Source organism: Lontra canadensis, unplaced genomic scaffold (genome assembly GCF_010015895.1).
Source record: "Lontra canadensis isolate GAN:19392208 unplaced genomic scaffold, GSC_riverotter_1.0 scaffold4, whole genome shotgun sequence".
Lineage (NCBI taxonomy): Eukaryota > Metazoa > Chordata > Mammalia > Carnivora > Mustelidae > Lontra > Lontra canadensis.
Genome location: NW_022630998.1, coordinates 31892179 through 31908939, shown reverse-complemented (window position 1 = coordinate 31908939; position 16761 = coordinate 31892179). Strand labels below are relative to the sequence as shown.

At 42.2% G+C, this 16761-nt stretch overlaps 1 protein-coding gene across 1 annotated transcript in view; it reads left to right on the top strand.

The window, feature by feature from the left end:
* The window catches only part of RASGRF2 (Ras protein specific guanine nucleotide releasing factor 2), a 247608-nt gene that overhangs the window by 193038 nt on the left and 37809 nt on the right, over positions 1-16761 (top strand). The window contains exon 18 of the mRNA XM_032847493.1: positions 13604-13710. Coding sequence (XP_032703384.1) covers positions 13604-13710 — 107 coding nt within the window. The remainder of the gene's footprint in view (positions 1-13603; positions 13711-16761) is intronic.

Sequence of the window (16761 nt, the reverse complement as noted above, 5' to 3'; positions counted from 1 at the left end):
CTCCCTCTCCCTCTGCCTCTCTACCCTGCTTGTGCACTTTCTCTCTCTGCATTCTTTCACTCAAATAAATAAATAGAATCTTTAAAAAAATAAAACCTATTTTGTCTGATATAAGAATTGCTACTCCAGCTTTCTTTTCACTTCCATTTGAATGATAAATATTTTTTCATCCCTTCACTTTTCATCTGCATGGGTCTTTAGGTCTGCAATGAGTCTCTTGTAGGCAACATATAGATAGGTCTTGCCTTTTTATCCATTCTGTCAGCCCACATCTTTTGTTTGGGGTGTTTAGTCCATTTACATTTGCAAGTAGTTAATGACAGGTATGTATTTATTGCCTTTTTGTTACTTGTTTTATGGTTGTTTTTGTAGCTCTTCTCTATTCCTTACATTTCTTGCTCTTTTTTCTTATGGTTTGCTGGCTTTTTTAATGCTGTACTTGCATTCCTTTCTCTTTATTTTTTTCATATCTATTGGCTTTTGATTTATGGTTACCATTAGATTCGTACATAACATCTTCTGTGTATAGCAGTCTATGTTAAGTTGATGGTTGCTTAAGTTTGAACTCATTCTTTACTCTTCCCCCCCCATCCCCTTTTTAAACAAATTTTTTTAAATGATTTTATTTATTTATTTGACAGAGACAGACAGAACACAAGCAGGGGGAGCATCAGGCAGAGGGAAAGGGAGAAGCAGGCTCCCTGTTTTGCAGAGAGCCCGATTCGGGGCTCAATCCCAGACCCTGGGATCATGACCCAAGCTGAAGGCAGATGCTTAACTAACTGAGCCACCCAGGTGCCTGCCACCCCACCTCATGTTTTAGATATATGGTGTCATATTTAACGTCCTTTTGTGAGTCCTTTCACTGATTTTTATAGATGTACTAAATTTTACTCTGTGTGCTTCCTAGTTTTCCTTTTCTTACTTATGGTTTTCCTTCCCAGTCAACGAGCCCCCTTTTAACATTTCTTGTAGGCTGGTTTAGTGGTCATGAATTCTTTTAACTTTTGTTTGTCTGGGAAACTCTTTATCTCACCTTCTATTCTGAATGATAGACTTGCTAGAGAGGGTATTACTGGCTGCAGACTTTTCCTGTCAGTACTTTGAATATATAATGCTACTCCCCCTAACCTGCAAATTTGCTGCTGAAAAATCAGCTGACAGCTATATAGGGTTTCCCTTGTATATAACTCTTTCCTTTCCTCTTGCTGCTTTAAAATCACTCCTTTTTGCTATTTTAGTTACTATATTTCTTGGTGTGGACATCCTTGAGCTGATTTTGTTGGAGGCTCTCTGTGTCTTCTGGATCTGGATTTCCACTTCCTTTCCCAGCTTTGGAAAGTTTTCAGCTATTATTTCTTCAAGTAAATTTTCTGTCTCCTTTTCTGTCTTTTCTCCTGGGGTTCCTATAATGTGAATGTTATTATGCTTTGATGGTGTCTCTGAATTCCCTATGTCTACTTTCATTTTTTACTATATTTTTTCTTCTCCAGTTCCATTTCAGTGTCCCCTGGGTCACTAATCTGTTCTTCTGTTTCCTCTAGTCTACTGTTTATTCCCTCTACTCTATTTTTAATTTCAGTTATTGAGTTCTTCATCTCTGATTGGTTCTTTTTTAGGTTTTCTGTCTCTTTGTTGGGGGTCTTGCTGAGATCCTCCACTCTTTCTAATATCCAGTGATTATCTTTATGACCGTTACTTAAAGTTATCTATTAGGCATATTACTTATCTCCATTTCATTTAGCTCCTCATTGTGATTTTGTCCTGTTTTTTCATTTGGGATGTATTCCTCTGTCTCCTCAGGGCTGCATGCCCCCCTACTATCTGGAATGGCTCTATTTTCCTGTTTTGGGCAGGGTTTAGTCCGTGGTTTATCAGTGGGGCAGTCTGGGGTCACTTTGGGCTTGAGTTGAGTCAGACTAGGGGTTTGCCAGAGCTACAGTAGCCCTGAACTGCAGGGGGCTTTCTCTGTGTCATCCCCTGAAAAACTTTCAATGGTGAGCAGGGTTTGCAGTCAGACCAGATATCTGCCCCAACCTCTTGACAGAGCTGCAGTTGGCCTGGTGTGTGTTGGTTATCTTCCTCTCCTCCTGGGGCGGGAGTCCTTCTGGAGCCATGCTGGTCCCTGTTGGGGCTGCTTGCACATTTCCAGTTTTGTGGCACTGCTTTGGATGGGGTCTGGCCAAGGGTGTACTGGTGGGGAGAGGCATGTCTGCAGGAGAATGGCAGGGGACTGGGCATGCAGTGTAAGCAAGGTTTGTGTGGATCTGCTGTGTGAGGAGACCAAGTGCTCGGGCTTGGCTGGTGGGGGCATATCCATAGGAGAGCACAGGGGGTGGGGCATACTGTTACCGGTTTAGACATAAGGGCTGTTGGTACAGGGCTGGTGCCCAGAGGTGTCCATGGGTCTAGGCTGTGGAGCATTGGAGGGAATGGTGTCCGCCAGCTCCTTCATTCCTGGAGAAGTCTCCCAAGGATCCCTGCCCCTCCAGCACATGCTCTGAGAGGATTAAAGAAATCTCGCTCCTGTTTACCCCCAGTGTTTTTCAAATTGCTCCTTCTATGCTGTATCTCAGAAGGGCTGCTGTGCGGGCACTTTGAGGGCATGGACTCCATTTCTTGTGGCCCTGCAACTCTCTCAGAGTCAGGCCCGCTGACTTTTTTTTTTTTTTTTGAAGATTTTATTTATTTATTTGACAGAGAGAGATCACAAGTAGACAGAGAGGCAGGCAGAGAGAGAGAGGGAAGCAGGCTCCCTGCTGAGCAGAGAGCCTGATGCGGGGCTCGATCCCGTGACCCTGAGATCCTGACCTGAGCCAAAGGCAGCGGCTTAACCCCCTGAGCCACCCAGGTGCCCGAGGCCTGCTGACTTTTAAAGTTCCAGGTGTTAAGCCCCATTGACTGAAAGAACTCATGCAGTTATACCACTCTGGTTTTCAAGGCCAAATGTTATAGACATACTGGGCTGCCCAGTGTGTCTGTTTTTTCCTCTTTCTACATCTACAGGGCCCCCGCCTCCGAGGGCAGTCCCATGGGTTTGCTTAGCTACCAACTAAGTTTCTGCCCTTCCTACCCTCTGCAGTGTGGCCTCTTCTGCATATTTAGCTGGGGAGAGTCTATTCTGCAAGTCTTTGTGTTGTTTTCTGCGTTGTTTACTCTCATGTGGGTGTTATCTAGATGTGTCTGTGGGCGGTGAGCTTAGGGTCCTCCTACTCCACCATATTCCCCCAAATTCCCCGAATTCCCTGTATTTTCAAAGGCCTCTTGGCTAATAGTGGTTGTGCTGTCAACAAACTCTGACATAAAGTAATCTAGATCTTGTGCTTTTGGGGTTTGTTTTTTTTTTCAGATTGCTGTATCTTAGTTTTCAAACGGGTTCAGCTTATTGTCCCCTATGAACCTGTGTCACCTCTCAGTTTCTAGGCTCTTTCTTTACTTCTTGCCTCAGCAATAATCTTGACAAGTAATTTTGCTTACTTGGTGGCTTCACTTCCCACCGACTCCTCAAATGGCCCTCATTCTGCTTGGGCAGAAGTCACCATCACTCTCTTTCTTGGCATTCCTGTTCCTGTTGCATCTCCACACCAGCACAGAAGCTGGTGGGGCAGCAGTGGGAGGGCTGAAGATGACCCAGCCATAAACAGGAGCACCTTGCACTTCCTGGGAGCGTCACTCAGGTGGTGTGTTTCAGCGGGAGGAGCTGGGTTTTAGAGTCAGATCTTCTGGCCATAAATTCTGTCTCTCCCTTTACTCTCTGTGAACTTATGTGGCTACTGGACTTCTCTGAGCTTCCTTTTCCCATCTGTAAAAGCAAGAAATATATTTTCTGGAACTGTGAGAATAGAAATAATACACAAAAGTTCTCACAAGTTTTAAGTTTAGTATAAAATCATTCCTTTAAGAATCTTGACAGCACAGGGGCACCTAGGTGACTCAGTCACTTGAGTGTCCAATTCCTGATTTAGGCTCAGGTCATGATCTCAGGATTGTGAGATCGAGCCCCGCATCAGGTTCTGTGCGAGAAATGTAGCCTGCTTAAGGTTCTGTCTCTCTCCCTCTGACTTTCTCCCCTGACTTGTGCACCTGCTCTCTGGCTCTCTTAGGAAAATAAATAAATAAAATAAATAAATAAAAAGAATCTACAACACACATTTTTAAAAACCCATAAAAACAATTCAGCTGATAGTTACTTATTTCCTTGAAAGATGAAAGCAAGTGAAAGGTATTGATTTTGCCATTCTTTGTGTATTTTTTATCACAGGTCATGAAAAACCTGCTGAGCTGCTGTTCTCAGTCTAGAAAAATATGTTTTTTTTCACTGTTAAAGTTAATTATACTTAGAGAAAATCTCAGGTTAATGTAAGAAGAACTCAAAAACTGAGAGATAAGAACACACTTATAAATAGGCAAAAACAACAACAACAACAACAACAAAACCCACTATGCAGCATTTGTTCATTGCCTCATGTGTTATCTTAGCAGTAGAACACTGTTATCATGGGTTCAGTGTAGTGTCTGTGCAAATCTCCTGCTTGTCTGTGTTTACCTTTTCTTTTTCAGTATACTAACTATGCGACCTTGAGTAAGTAACTTAACTTCTTCACATCTAGGAATTTATTTTCTACTTGGTTCAGTGTGCAGTACGGAGACATTAGAAATACCTATGCTAGAACAGGAGCAAGTGAGAGGGAGATTTAAGATTATTTTTGAAGAGACATGCAACTTGCTCATTTGCAGGGTTTCCAGTTATGCATTTTGGTGTTTTACTTGTTTGAAGGTTATGTCTTCCCCATCTATAGAGCAGACTCCATGAGCTCAAGGACCACATCTCTTGGTCCCCCAGAACCTACGCAGTACCTGGAACACAGTAGAGGCTCTATAGCTATTGACCGAATAATTGAATTAGGGATGGAGGAAGAACAGGAGGATAGAGAGAATGGAAGAAGGAGGATTATCTAGGAGATAGTAGCTACTACACATGTGTGAAGAACTTAGACTTAGCATTGTGGCAGGAGGCTGGAGAAAAGGGGACAAATCTGACAGATGCTACTAGAAAGTTAACAGTATTTGCTAACTGAATGAGAAAAGCAAAGGAGAGACAGAGAAGAATAAGCTTTTCTGGGGCGCCTGGGTGGCTCAGTGAGTTACAGCCTCTGCCTTCAGCTCGGGTCATGATCCCAGGATCCTGGGATTGAGCCCCACATTGGGCTCTCTGCTCCATGGGGAGCCTGCTTCCCCCCACGCCTGCCTCTCTGCCTACTTGTGATCTCTGTCAAATAAGTAAATAAAATCTTAAAAAAAAAAAAGAATAAGGTTTTCCATCTGAGAGGTCGAAACTGTGATTATCCCATTAACTCAAGGGAAAGTTAAGATGGGGAGGAGCTTTAGAGCAAGAAACATACGTTTAATTTTACATTTAATTTAATACCTCTAATACATAAGTGTATTACTTATGAGGATAGAATGTGTCATTATATGGACATCTCTCATAAGAAGCTTGAAAGGAGGGATTTGGGGGCATATTGGAACTGGAGGTGTGGGATGGAGTGCACAGAAAAACGATGAGATAGTTAGGTGCCTGAAGGAGTGAGAGCTGCACGGAGTCAGCTGGAGAACAGACGGGGAACCAAGGAATGAGACAGTGTGGACAAACAGGAGGATTAGGCACGGAGTGGGGAAAGTATCTGGTGACAGAAGCAGCGGGGGGCCAGTAGGAGAAGCAGCTCCCTCTGCTTGCTCCTGCAGACATGTTTCCGAGTAAAGCACACAGTTTCCCAGGAGTTCTGGGAAATTAATGCAGATAATTTAAACATAGTCTGATAATCAGGTTGTCTACCTCAGTCACTTTCAAACTTTTTTCTTGCAACCTACTTGAAGAAATACATTTTACATTTTCACTCAGGATACAACACACACACACACACACACACAATTAATACAAAAGTTTCCCTGAAGAATACTCATCTTCTCTATGTACAATCCATTCAGTCAGTTTTCATTTCTTTTTTTTTTTTTAATTCTGCTAACAGCCCACTAAACCGATTTCATTCCCCATTAATAAGTCATGACTGGAAATGTAAAAAGCACTGGTCTGTCTGTATGATGGTCACAGTAGGAAACATACTGAATTTGGGGAAAAGGCACATTTTGACAAAATTTTCATTCTAGTTAGATAAATAAAGGTTTACGTCTGGTACTCATTACAGTATGTAACACAGATTTCTATAATGGGGGCCACTCTGTCAGCACACCTCGAAATTTAGAACTAAAAGGGAAGCACTTGCTTTGCCAGGATCTTTTGTTGTAGCCTTATGTGTCGGTTTGCCACCTTGTAAGAAAAAAATTGAAGTCTAAACTTTGGATCCAGCCAATGAGATGCAATTAAACGCACTCTGGCTTTAGAAATGGGCAGACCTGGGCTCAAATTCTGACTTTGCTCTTTAATAACTATGCCCTTTGCCGAATTTCTTCACCTCTTTTTGTTTCTTTATCCGTAAATGGGAATAACATTTACCCTAATTCGGATGCTGTTGTTGTTGAAGAAGCCACATTATTCATGGCACTTTGCTGAGTACTCAGTGGGCGTGCAATAAATGGCAATTGGAATTATTGTCCTTGGTTATGAGGATGCAATTCCATACCACTTGTAAAGCTCCTAGCACAGTGCCTGGCAAACAGCAGTAATAAAGCTCCTAGCACAGTGCCTGGCAAACAGCAGTAATAAAGATTAATGATCTTTCCATGCCAGCAACCAAAGGGTAGAAATATGTTGTAACCCAAGAGCATGGAAATGTACAAACCAATTATATGACATGATTTTTTTAAGGATGATATTTACTAGATAAAGTATATTGATACAAGGGATGTTATTGGAGAGATTGAGCCCCATTTGTATGAAGTGAAAAATAATGCATCACTGACATGCATTTCTTAATTCCCTCACTGATGTAAAACATTAAAGTGCTCCCAGTGCCTTTATTCAACAAGACTAAATTTATTAAGACCAGCAATGCAGAATAGTGGTGATAAAAACACAAGAAACAGTTCCTAGATATGTGATACAGTAACCAATAGTTAGTATTTACTTTTTCTCCCTGACAGCCCATCACCGTGGACCATTGATAGCATTATTATCTCTGTACTTTTTGACTCTTTTTGATTCTACTCTGACTTTCCTCACCAATTCGGAAGGATGGCTTAAAGGTGTTTTGTTGGAATTCATAAGAGCTCTGTGGTCTAGTTCTTGGCCATCTACTTCTGATGTTAAAACGCTTCCCTGTGCTCAAGAATTCCTTGTCTTTTCTAGTTTGTCCTCTGTAGCCTCAGGGTAGCTCTAACTGAACTAGCCCATAATCCACCTATGTGTTGTCTTATTTCCATGTCACATTATTTTACTTGCATCTGACAAGGAAGACAGTGAAGTTGGCCGAGTGTCACATCATTTGAAGAATAAAGTGAAGCTTTCCCTTTCCTCCTCTATTTTCAATTTCCCTGGCTGCCTCCCCCACTACTTTATTGTATCTTCTGGTGTGATAGATTTCAGATTTGTGGTCACCACAGTGATATGGTGAAAGGATGCCCTGACTTCAGATGTAAAGCACCTGCGGGCACTTTCAGATAGTTTCCATAGGGAGTGATAGAATTTTTGTTAAGAAAAGTAGTGGCAGCCTGGGTGGCTCAGTGTGCTAAAGCCTCTGCCTTCGGCCCAGGTCATGATCTCAGGGTCCCCGCATTGGGCTCTCTGCTCACTGGGGATCCTGCTTCCCCCTCACTCTCTGCCTGCTTCTCTGCCTACTTGTGATCTCTGTCAAATAAATAATAAACTTTAAAAAAAGAAAAGTAATTGCTGAGTGCCTGTGTGCAAAGCTGAAGGGCCTACAAAGATGCTTGAGATGAAATCCCTTCACCAGGGAGTGTATATTTAATGCGAGAGATGTCACATCTACCAGTTGCTATAAGGGATGGCATGAGTCACAAGTTGTTTGGGGGAAGGACTGTAAAGTTGAATCTCATTCTTAAATTCACATGTATGGTGATTTGGTTCTTACCACTTTTCCAGATGGCTTTTTGTTGCCCGCATTAGTCATTTTGACCAGTGCCTACAACTTCAAAGAATATGCAAAAGTTGAGAAAGGCAGGACTCTAGGGGTGCTGTATTCCAGATATGTGCATCCATAAAAGAAACTCTCCTGGCATACATGGTTTCGTTGTGCTGTCACACTTGACAGGTGAAAGCTGTGTAAAGCCCTGCAAAGATTTTCTATTTGCTATTCCCCAAAAAAATGGTGCAGGAACTCCTTGGGGGATGGATCTGTGATTCTAGGATCGAATAATTTCCACATGGAATTGCCACCAATTAGCTGTGTAGCTCATGCTAAAACTCAGAAATAATATTGTCCAGGCAGCCTCCAACTTAGATGGTGGCTTAAAATAAGGAGGAAGCCTGATGAATGATGGAGAATTGTTGCTCTGATCATGTAGCTTTAAAGTCTGTGAAAAATGGGGAGATGGGCATATCTGATGACATGAACGAGCACATGAGAGAGCCCAGGTAAGGCATTAATTTCAGTTCATGACTAAGCAGCAGCTCCTTTTATAAAACTTACTCTAACAGCATTTGCTACAGGTATGCCCCTCAGAAAACTGGTTCAGGTATCTGGTTTAGGGAATTTCTAAACTGTTGATGGTTTACATGGAACTGAGAGAGTATTTCTCTAGAAAATAAAGATCTCCATCTGTTGATCAAGTAGTGAGAAATGTTCTCCAGGAGGGAAATAAGTTGATGTTCATCAAATCCTTGCTGCTTTCACATATAGCTTATAACTAACTTTCTGGCAAAAGTATTTACTGAGGGCCATTAGATTAAGGGGGCGGGTGGATAGATGAAGCCAGCTGTAGGTGAAAATATAATAAATATGATTTCATTGAGTATGATTTCCTTGTTTTACAAGAATTATTTAATTTTTAACATAAAGTTACATGGTTTTATTCTGCTTATTTTACAAGTTAGGAAACTGAGCCACAGAGACGTTAAGTAGAGGATTGCTCTGGACTTGACTTGACTTGTCCATCCTGGAGCCACACGGGGATGGCCTGCCTTGGGAAGGGTGCAATGGAATGTGTGTCTTTGGAGCCTTCCCTCCCTGGTTCTCAGCACTTGGAAGGGTGGTCCTGCCTGTGGCTGATCCTGCGGTCTTACTCATCTTTCCTACTAGCTGAGGATTATTCCAGCTGTACTGAGTGTGTGTTGTTGGAGATCGCTTAAGTAGTACCTGGTCACCTTCCAAGAGAATGTTGAGTCTGCAAGTGGCAGCCAGTGATGAGCTCTGAGCAGCAGAGATACTGAGAACTTACCAAACTGCAGTCTCCACAGAAAAGATAAATAACATGGTGGTTAGGAGTTATGAGGAACATCTAAGCAGTATAATCAAATCCTAACCTAAATGGTAATAGAGGTTGAGATTTGAATTTGTGGAAATATTGCAAATTTGATAAAGAAAATCCTTGAAGTGGTCTTTTAATGTGTGATGTGCAATAACTTGGAGAGCAGAAGACTGTTCCTTGGCTTTCTTTCAGAATAAACTCCCATGCCACCCACCCCTGATGCAGACACGAAGAGACCAGTAGTGATAGATGCTTTTTCCAAAATATGTTAAAGGAGTAGCAGCTCTGTTAAAGGTGCTTTTCTTTCTTAATATTTCACTTTGATTTTCATCTTCCTGTCTCTCTCTTACTCCCATCTATTCTCATCTCACTGATTGGCATCCTTATACTTACATATGCAGATGGGAGACTACCTCATTATCCCTTTTCAGTGTTCTAAGAGCTTTTGACTTCCATCCTCTGGCAAAACGATGGTGCCTTAATAGTCCCCGACTCTCACTCCAGTTGAAGTCTCTACTCTAATTTGGTTGATCTGAGCTTTCTCATCCACTTACCCTAGTCCCCATACCATTTCCTGTCCTTTTCATCTGCCTTTCCTTTGTAGATCATAAATATATCCTCACCAGTTGCTTCAAAGCTATCTTTGCTTTGGAGTTCCATCATTTTGCAGCTTTTCTGGATGCGGCTTTCATTTTCTTTATCCTCCTTGGGTTCATTGCAATTCTGAACCTGAAAATTCATGTCTTCCATCAAGTCTAGAAAATTATTTTCCTATACTGTCCTTCTGTGTTTTTTTTGTTGGAACTTCTAATTCTTTCCTCCCTGTCTTTCAACACTTTTTTTGTTTTCTCTGTTTAACTTTTGGTACTGCATCTGAATACTTTTCTGAAGTCTGGGTTTTTTAATCTCTTTACAGTTTATTGTTTGTTCAGTGGGGCCTGTCTAATCTGTATTAATGTATCCTATGAGTTTTTTATTTCAGCTTATCTATTTTTTTAACAGTCATTGAAAGAATAATTCTATTAACTTTGAAGTTTTATGTGGTTCTTGTAAAATCTGACTATAAAATTTTTTAATTCTTTTATCATGTTTTCGGTGTCCACTTTTATATCACTAGTCTTTGTAAACATTTTAATTTTAGAATGTTTAAACTGGATCTATCTATTAGTTCTGGTATCTGGAATTCTTGGTAGTGGTGGAGGGGTGGGATGGGATGTTCCTCATCCCTGTGTCTACTGATCCTTGTTCATGGCAGACAGTTTGAGTGTTTTGTAATTTTGGATTGTGAGTTTTCTTCAGAGTTGTTTTTGTTTTTGTTTTTGTTTTTAGTGGAGAGCCAGTACAGGCTGAGGTTGAGTTTCTGTCCCTCCAGAGAGATTCTGTGTATACTTTTGTCAGGGATCCCAGGATTATCATTGGCATGGGCCACTTTTTAGCTTCGCATTGAGAGGGACAGGCCATCCCATAGTGGCTTTATCTGAGCTTCAAATCTACATGAAGCGGGCCTATGGCTATCAGTTCTCAGAAAGGCTTCCTCTCCCATCCCCACAGAGATTCAGGCTGAGATGGATAAGCTTCTTAATGGTCTCCTTGTGCACTTGGAGCACTCTCTCCCCCTCATCCACTCTTCACAGAGGACTGGTCAAGTTCCAGTTTTATGTGGGAGTCGTAGTTCCTATTCTCTCACTCTTACTTCATGAAGGCCCTGGGGTTTCTCCTCTTGAACCACATGGATTTACAATCCAAATCCTGTGTTTCCCAGACTGGCGAACTGCTCTCCTCTTGAGGCTGCTAGCATCAGTTCAGAGGCTTGGTTCCGGTTTTCTGGTCCCTGTGTGTTTGACCCTAGAAAATTCATTTTCTTGAGAACTCAGCTATGCATTTTAAAAGATATTTATTATATTTCACCTAGGATTTGTAAGCTTTTAATAGCAAGAGATTTTTTAAAAAGAGGTCTGTTCTGCCAAGAGCACAGCATCATTATCCTCTGACTGTGTCTGCTGGAGGGTCAGAGATGCCTGCCTACATCCAAAGAGCAGTGTGGGAAAGGGGCCTCTGCCCTTAAGACGTTCATAGATTTTTTTTTTTTTTGGTCTAACTCATTTCATAGACTCTAAGGACTAATCATTTATTTTTCACTCTATCACCTTAACATTCAAATCACATTCAATATTTAGTAAATTCTCACTCTCCAGGCTTTCATTCATTAATTCGGCGAACATATTTTGTATACAGTATTGCTACATGCCAGATATGTGCTCGTTGTGCTCAGCAAAAACATACCTGATCCCTGTCTACATAAATAAAAGTGAAATTGTAAATGGAACAAGTGCCCGAAAGTAAATGTGCATGGTGCTGTGAGATGTGTTGATGTGTTCAACTCAGGCCAGGAGGGGGAAATGAAATAAACAAGAATAGCTTTCAATGAATGAAAAGGGGAGTGGTAATTCTGCCAGATGCAGAGCAGTATGTGCAAAGGCCCTGGGGTGAAGAGGAAGGACTAAAAAAAGGGTGGTGAGATGAAAGAGAAGTGAGAAGAATATGGTTCCAGAAAAGGCTGAGAGGGAGCTAGGAGTCAACCCATGAAGAACTTGTGGGCTATGTTAAGGACTTTTTCTGTTTATCATAAGTGCCATTGAAGGGCTTTACACAGGGGGATGACACATGTAATTTGGCCTTTGAAAAAAGTCTTTCTCACTTTAGAGAAGAGAACAGATTTGAGGGAGCAAGAAATGACAAGACTATTGTCAGTAGGCCAGACTGAGAGTTGCTGGTAGCTCAACTTCAATTTTGGCTTTGTAGAGATGAAGGTATGGACAGATATGAGATTTACTTAGCAAATAAAATTATGGGAAAGAAGGTGAGAGAGATGGGCCAGGAACAATTCCACAGTTTCTGGCTTATATAACGAGATGGCTAGTGATGTCTCTTTAGGAAATTGGGACCACTGGATAAGGACATGGTTTGGTGGAAGGCCATGGCTTTTTCTTTTATACAGATTGGGTCTGAGGTTTTTAAAACATCTAAAAGGAAAATATCAAAAAACAGTTGGATACATGGATCCAGAGCCCAGAAAAGAGATCTAGGGATATAAATACATGAGGATTTGATTTTAGGTATTTATCAGATGAGCTTTCCAATGGAGAGATGATAGATACCCCTGGATACAGAGACATGCAGGTTACTAGTGACCTTAATAAGAGCTGTTTAGGTGGTAAGGTGGGGGTGAGAAGCTTGGAGTAGGATGCAGAAGGAAGTAGGATGGATAGCATGTAGAAGATGAGGAAATGGAATAAGTGAGTGTAGACAACTTTCAGGAACTTTGCCAGTGAAGTTATATAAGTTATATAAGGTTTGCATTCATTTTTTAAGGGAAATATGTCACTTAATCATGATTGGAAGGTAAAATCTTTTAAAACAGAGACTCAATAGAAAAAAAATTGAAGTAGTTTCTTGATAGTGAAAAGGTGACTGAGACCTACATTGGCACAGTGGGGAACCAAAGACACTTAACCAGTACTGAAGTGTATTTATTCAGCTCTCACTGTTGTTCCAGATGTCATTCTAAATGCTTGACATGTATTGACTAAATCTCCATAACAACACTGTGAGGTGGGTACATAATAGCCCGTGCAGGACACAAGGAAACCAGTCACAGAGAAGTGCTGTATCTTGCCAGGGTAGGACAACAGAGGTTTGAACCCAGACAGTCTGGCTGCAGAGATCATGTTCTTAACCAACCACTTTGCCATCCCCCTTCTCAGTACATGGGCGCATAATAAGGTATTTGTATCATCTATGAGCTAAGGTGTGGGCTAATCCATCTGAATATTGAAAATGTTATTAGTTGTATGACTTTGGGGCAAAAGTATCAACTAGTGTTCACTTTAATGCTTTGTTAAAACTTTCTTGGTTTTATGTTCTAGAACAAGGCAGGCATAAATGGAAATGTCATTAGATCGGCTTTAGCTCTAATCAGTGACTTTAATAAATGTGTGTACATTATTCATTTAATTGCACCTGTATCTGTGTGGTGTCCTCACAGCTGAGGGTATAATAGTAAGTAAGCAGAATTCTCAACAGTCTGAAACCCCGCATACCTCTCTCCCAAGGTGTGTATTTGTAAGTGTCCGTTAACCCAGGTCCTAAAATAAGTGATCTTTTCCAGATTCCTGGGGATTGGCTTTAACTACATGTGTGTGTTTATTCTCCTCCCAAGGATTTAACAACACTGAGAGGACGTGTGACAAAGAATTTATTATTCGGAGAACAGCCACCAATCGAGTGCTGAATGTCCTCCGTCACTGGGTCTCAAAGCATGCACAGGTAAATTCAGTGGTATCATTGATTACTTTCAAGGGTTTTTTGTTTTTTTTAAAAACCAACTTTTTAAGTCGTGACATTTATAAAATGCCTTCTGAGTCTGTGGAGTTAGGGTCTGAAACTTTGGAATTAGAACAGAAAGGGAATGGGGCGCCGGTGGGCTCAGTGTGTTGAAGCCTCTGCCTTCGGCTTGGGTCATGATTTCCGGGTCCTGGGATGGAGCCCTACATCAGGTTCTCTGCTCAGCGGGGAGCCTGCTTCCCTTTCTCTCTCTCTGCCTGCCTCTCTGCCTACTTGTGATCTCTGTCTGTCAAATAAATAAATACAAATCTTAAAAAAAAAAAAAGGGAAGAACTAGGATAGACATACAGATCAAAGCAGACACACGGGTATTGGCCAAATATCCAGGATCCAGCAGGACACAGGAGGGGAAGCCCGGCTTCCCTCTTTCCTCATCTTTTGAGGCAACGGCACCTACCCGGGGGCATAAAGCCACCGTATCGTGCCTCCCAGGGAGCCATTCATGGGCCCTCAAGGTAGCTGCGACTGGGCCCCTGGGGGTCAGCAGCCGCTCCTCCCCTGAGGTAAACAGCAGATGCCCCGGAGATGAGCAGTACTCTGGGCCCACACACCTTGGTGTCTGGTTGGGGACTATTTTCTCAGGCGGATTTAGGAGACATTTTGCCTCGTGCCTTTGATGTTCTGGTTCCTAGTACTCTGTTTTGAAATTACATCAGGCTGACAGGAGACCTACTTGCTATTTGTTTGTGTGTTTTCAGTACACATTCGTATAATGTATACCCACATCACAGTTTCAGAAAATAAGGTAAGGGCCTTCTTTGCTTCATGGGCTGGAGACACGCATTGTGCTTTGGTTACCCGCTGCCGAGCAGTGGATGGGCCCTGGCAGATGCATGGCTGCCTGGCACTGTGCCAGGAGAGTTTTGAAGAGAGGGAAGGGGGCCCGGAGTGGCTCAGATCAGAACACATTAAACATATAAAATGTTTGAAGACACAGAGAAAAGAGGAGCTCCCTGGTCTCCCTTCAGTATATTCCCAGAGGCTGTCATGGGTTTGCCATGTGGCCCTTGGTGACCACAGTCCATGAGATGGGGTCAGGAGAGAGCCAGGCACCTGCAATCCCTGTGGGAGGAGAATTCACTCATTGGGAAAAGTGGGATTTGGGCCTTGCCATCAGTTAGCCCATGACAATTCTTAAGTGTTAATTAAAGTTAAAATGAAGGTAGCACATTAAATATGGGATCTAAAAATTTTATTTTATGCATCTTAAATAAGTAAAAATGGATCGCTTATGACTCAAATTCTAAGGACCATCCTGAGCCCACTGAAAATGTCTAGTCTCTCCTCCTTATCGTCTGAGGGAGCTGCTTGTAAGTCCTGTCTGGCTCACTGCAGATATGTGATAATGAAGTCTACCCTGTATCTGACCAGGCATCCCATTTCTCTCTGGTTTTGGACTCCAGGGTCCTGAGTTCTGATTCAAAGAGTCCGTGGATGCTTCAAAAAGGTGGCACAAGCCTCCAGGGCACAAGGCTTCCCAGAGGCCCCTCCGTTGTCTTCCCAGCTGCAAGCCAAAGCCCAGGCTGACCTGGGCCTCAGCTCCCTGCTGTCTGCAAATCTTCTCTCCGAAACCTCTAATCTGGCTTCCCTGCCAGTCTCACCTCCTCTCTGTCAATCCCCAGTGCCCTCTTTTTCTAACGATCTGAAACCAGAATCCCTCAAAATTCACACAGAACTCTTATAGTAGCTAGAAAAGAGTCGCAAAGCAATTTTCAGTATGTGGGGCTCACTCTACTTTGGGTGAAGAGAACTCAGAGATGGGGAGATGGCTGGACTGAATCCCTTGCTTCTAGGATAAAGAGATTTACAGGAAGGTGTTATCATCTGGCTTGACCTTGGCTGCGTTGTACTTGCACAAATACGTATGTGTCTATGGGTAGTATTAGATTGAATAGCACCAAGTCACTGGGATAGAAAGTGGTTTGATAGGGAAGCACGGGTCTCTTTATTCATATTGCGTCCTGAGGCATTTAGTTGTAATCCACAAAGCACCCTAAATGTTAGCCGGACAGTTCGGATACTTTGTAGCCTGTTACTTAGGGCATGCTTCTATGTGGAAAAGCACTTGGTCATCAGTTCCATTTAGGGAGCCCACACTGGGACCCCAGCTTCTCAGACCCTCTCGACATGGGAGTCATGTGTGGATGGTACACAGTGCTCAAATATCCAGTCTTTTGTCCTGACATGATTATTGTATAAAATGTAGACCCTGATGTGCCAGAGGAAGGTCTTACCACTCCCACCTTTGTCTTTTCTTCCCTTCCCTGAATGTGTGAGTGTATTTTAAGGATCTGTGGTTGGTTTCCAGTTGTCCCATTGTAACCTCATCTTGTGCACATCCTGTCTCCTTCCTCGTTTGGGTGAGCTCTGCATCACCTGACGTGGCCTGAGCCAGTGGGGGTGTGGGTGTGGCCCCTGGCTTGATGGACCCCAGAGAAGCAGACCTGCCATGGTACTTTAAAAAAGAAAGAACTCTGCTAGTTAACTCTCGCTGTTGCTGTCTTTGGTTTTCACCTCACAAACTGAAGGGCTTGGACAATAGAATTTTTCATTATCTGATTCACTCTCTGCTGGTTGAGTCCCAGACTGTGGCATTATTGTGGCAACCTGATTATTTTTAATTAATAATTTTCCCAAAAAAATGAGTAGGAAGTTGGAATCTTTAAAAAAAAAAATACAGCCAAACATGGCAAATTGCATTACTGCTCACATGGTAGACCAACCAGAGAAATAACTTCTGTTTATTGAAAACAGAAAAGCCTTAGGGAAGTGACAAGATGTAGCTTTGTCCCCAGATAATCTGGAGAATTGAATCTACTACACAATATTAAGTATCATGTATCTATTTCTCATTTCTCACCAAAGGTGAGTAATATGAGTAGGTAGGACCCTGAACTTAATTCAGGAGAAATAGAGTGGCAGAATTATGAGTGTTGGTTCTCCAGAGAAATAAAATTTCCCTAGGATGTCACC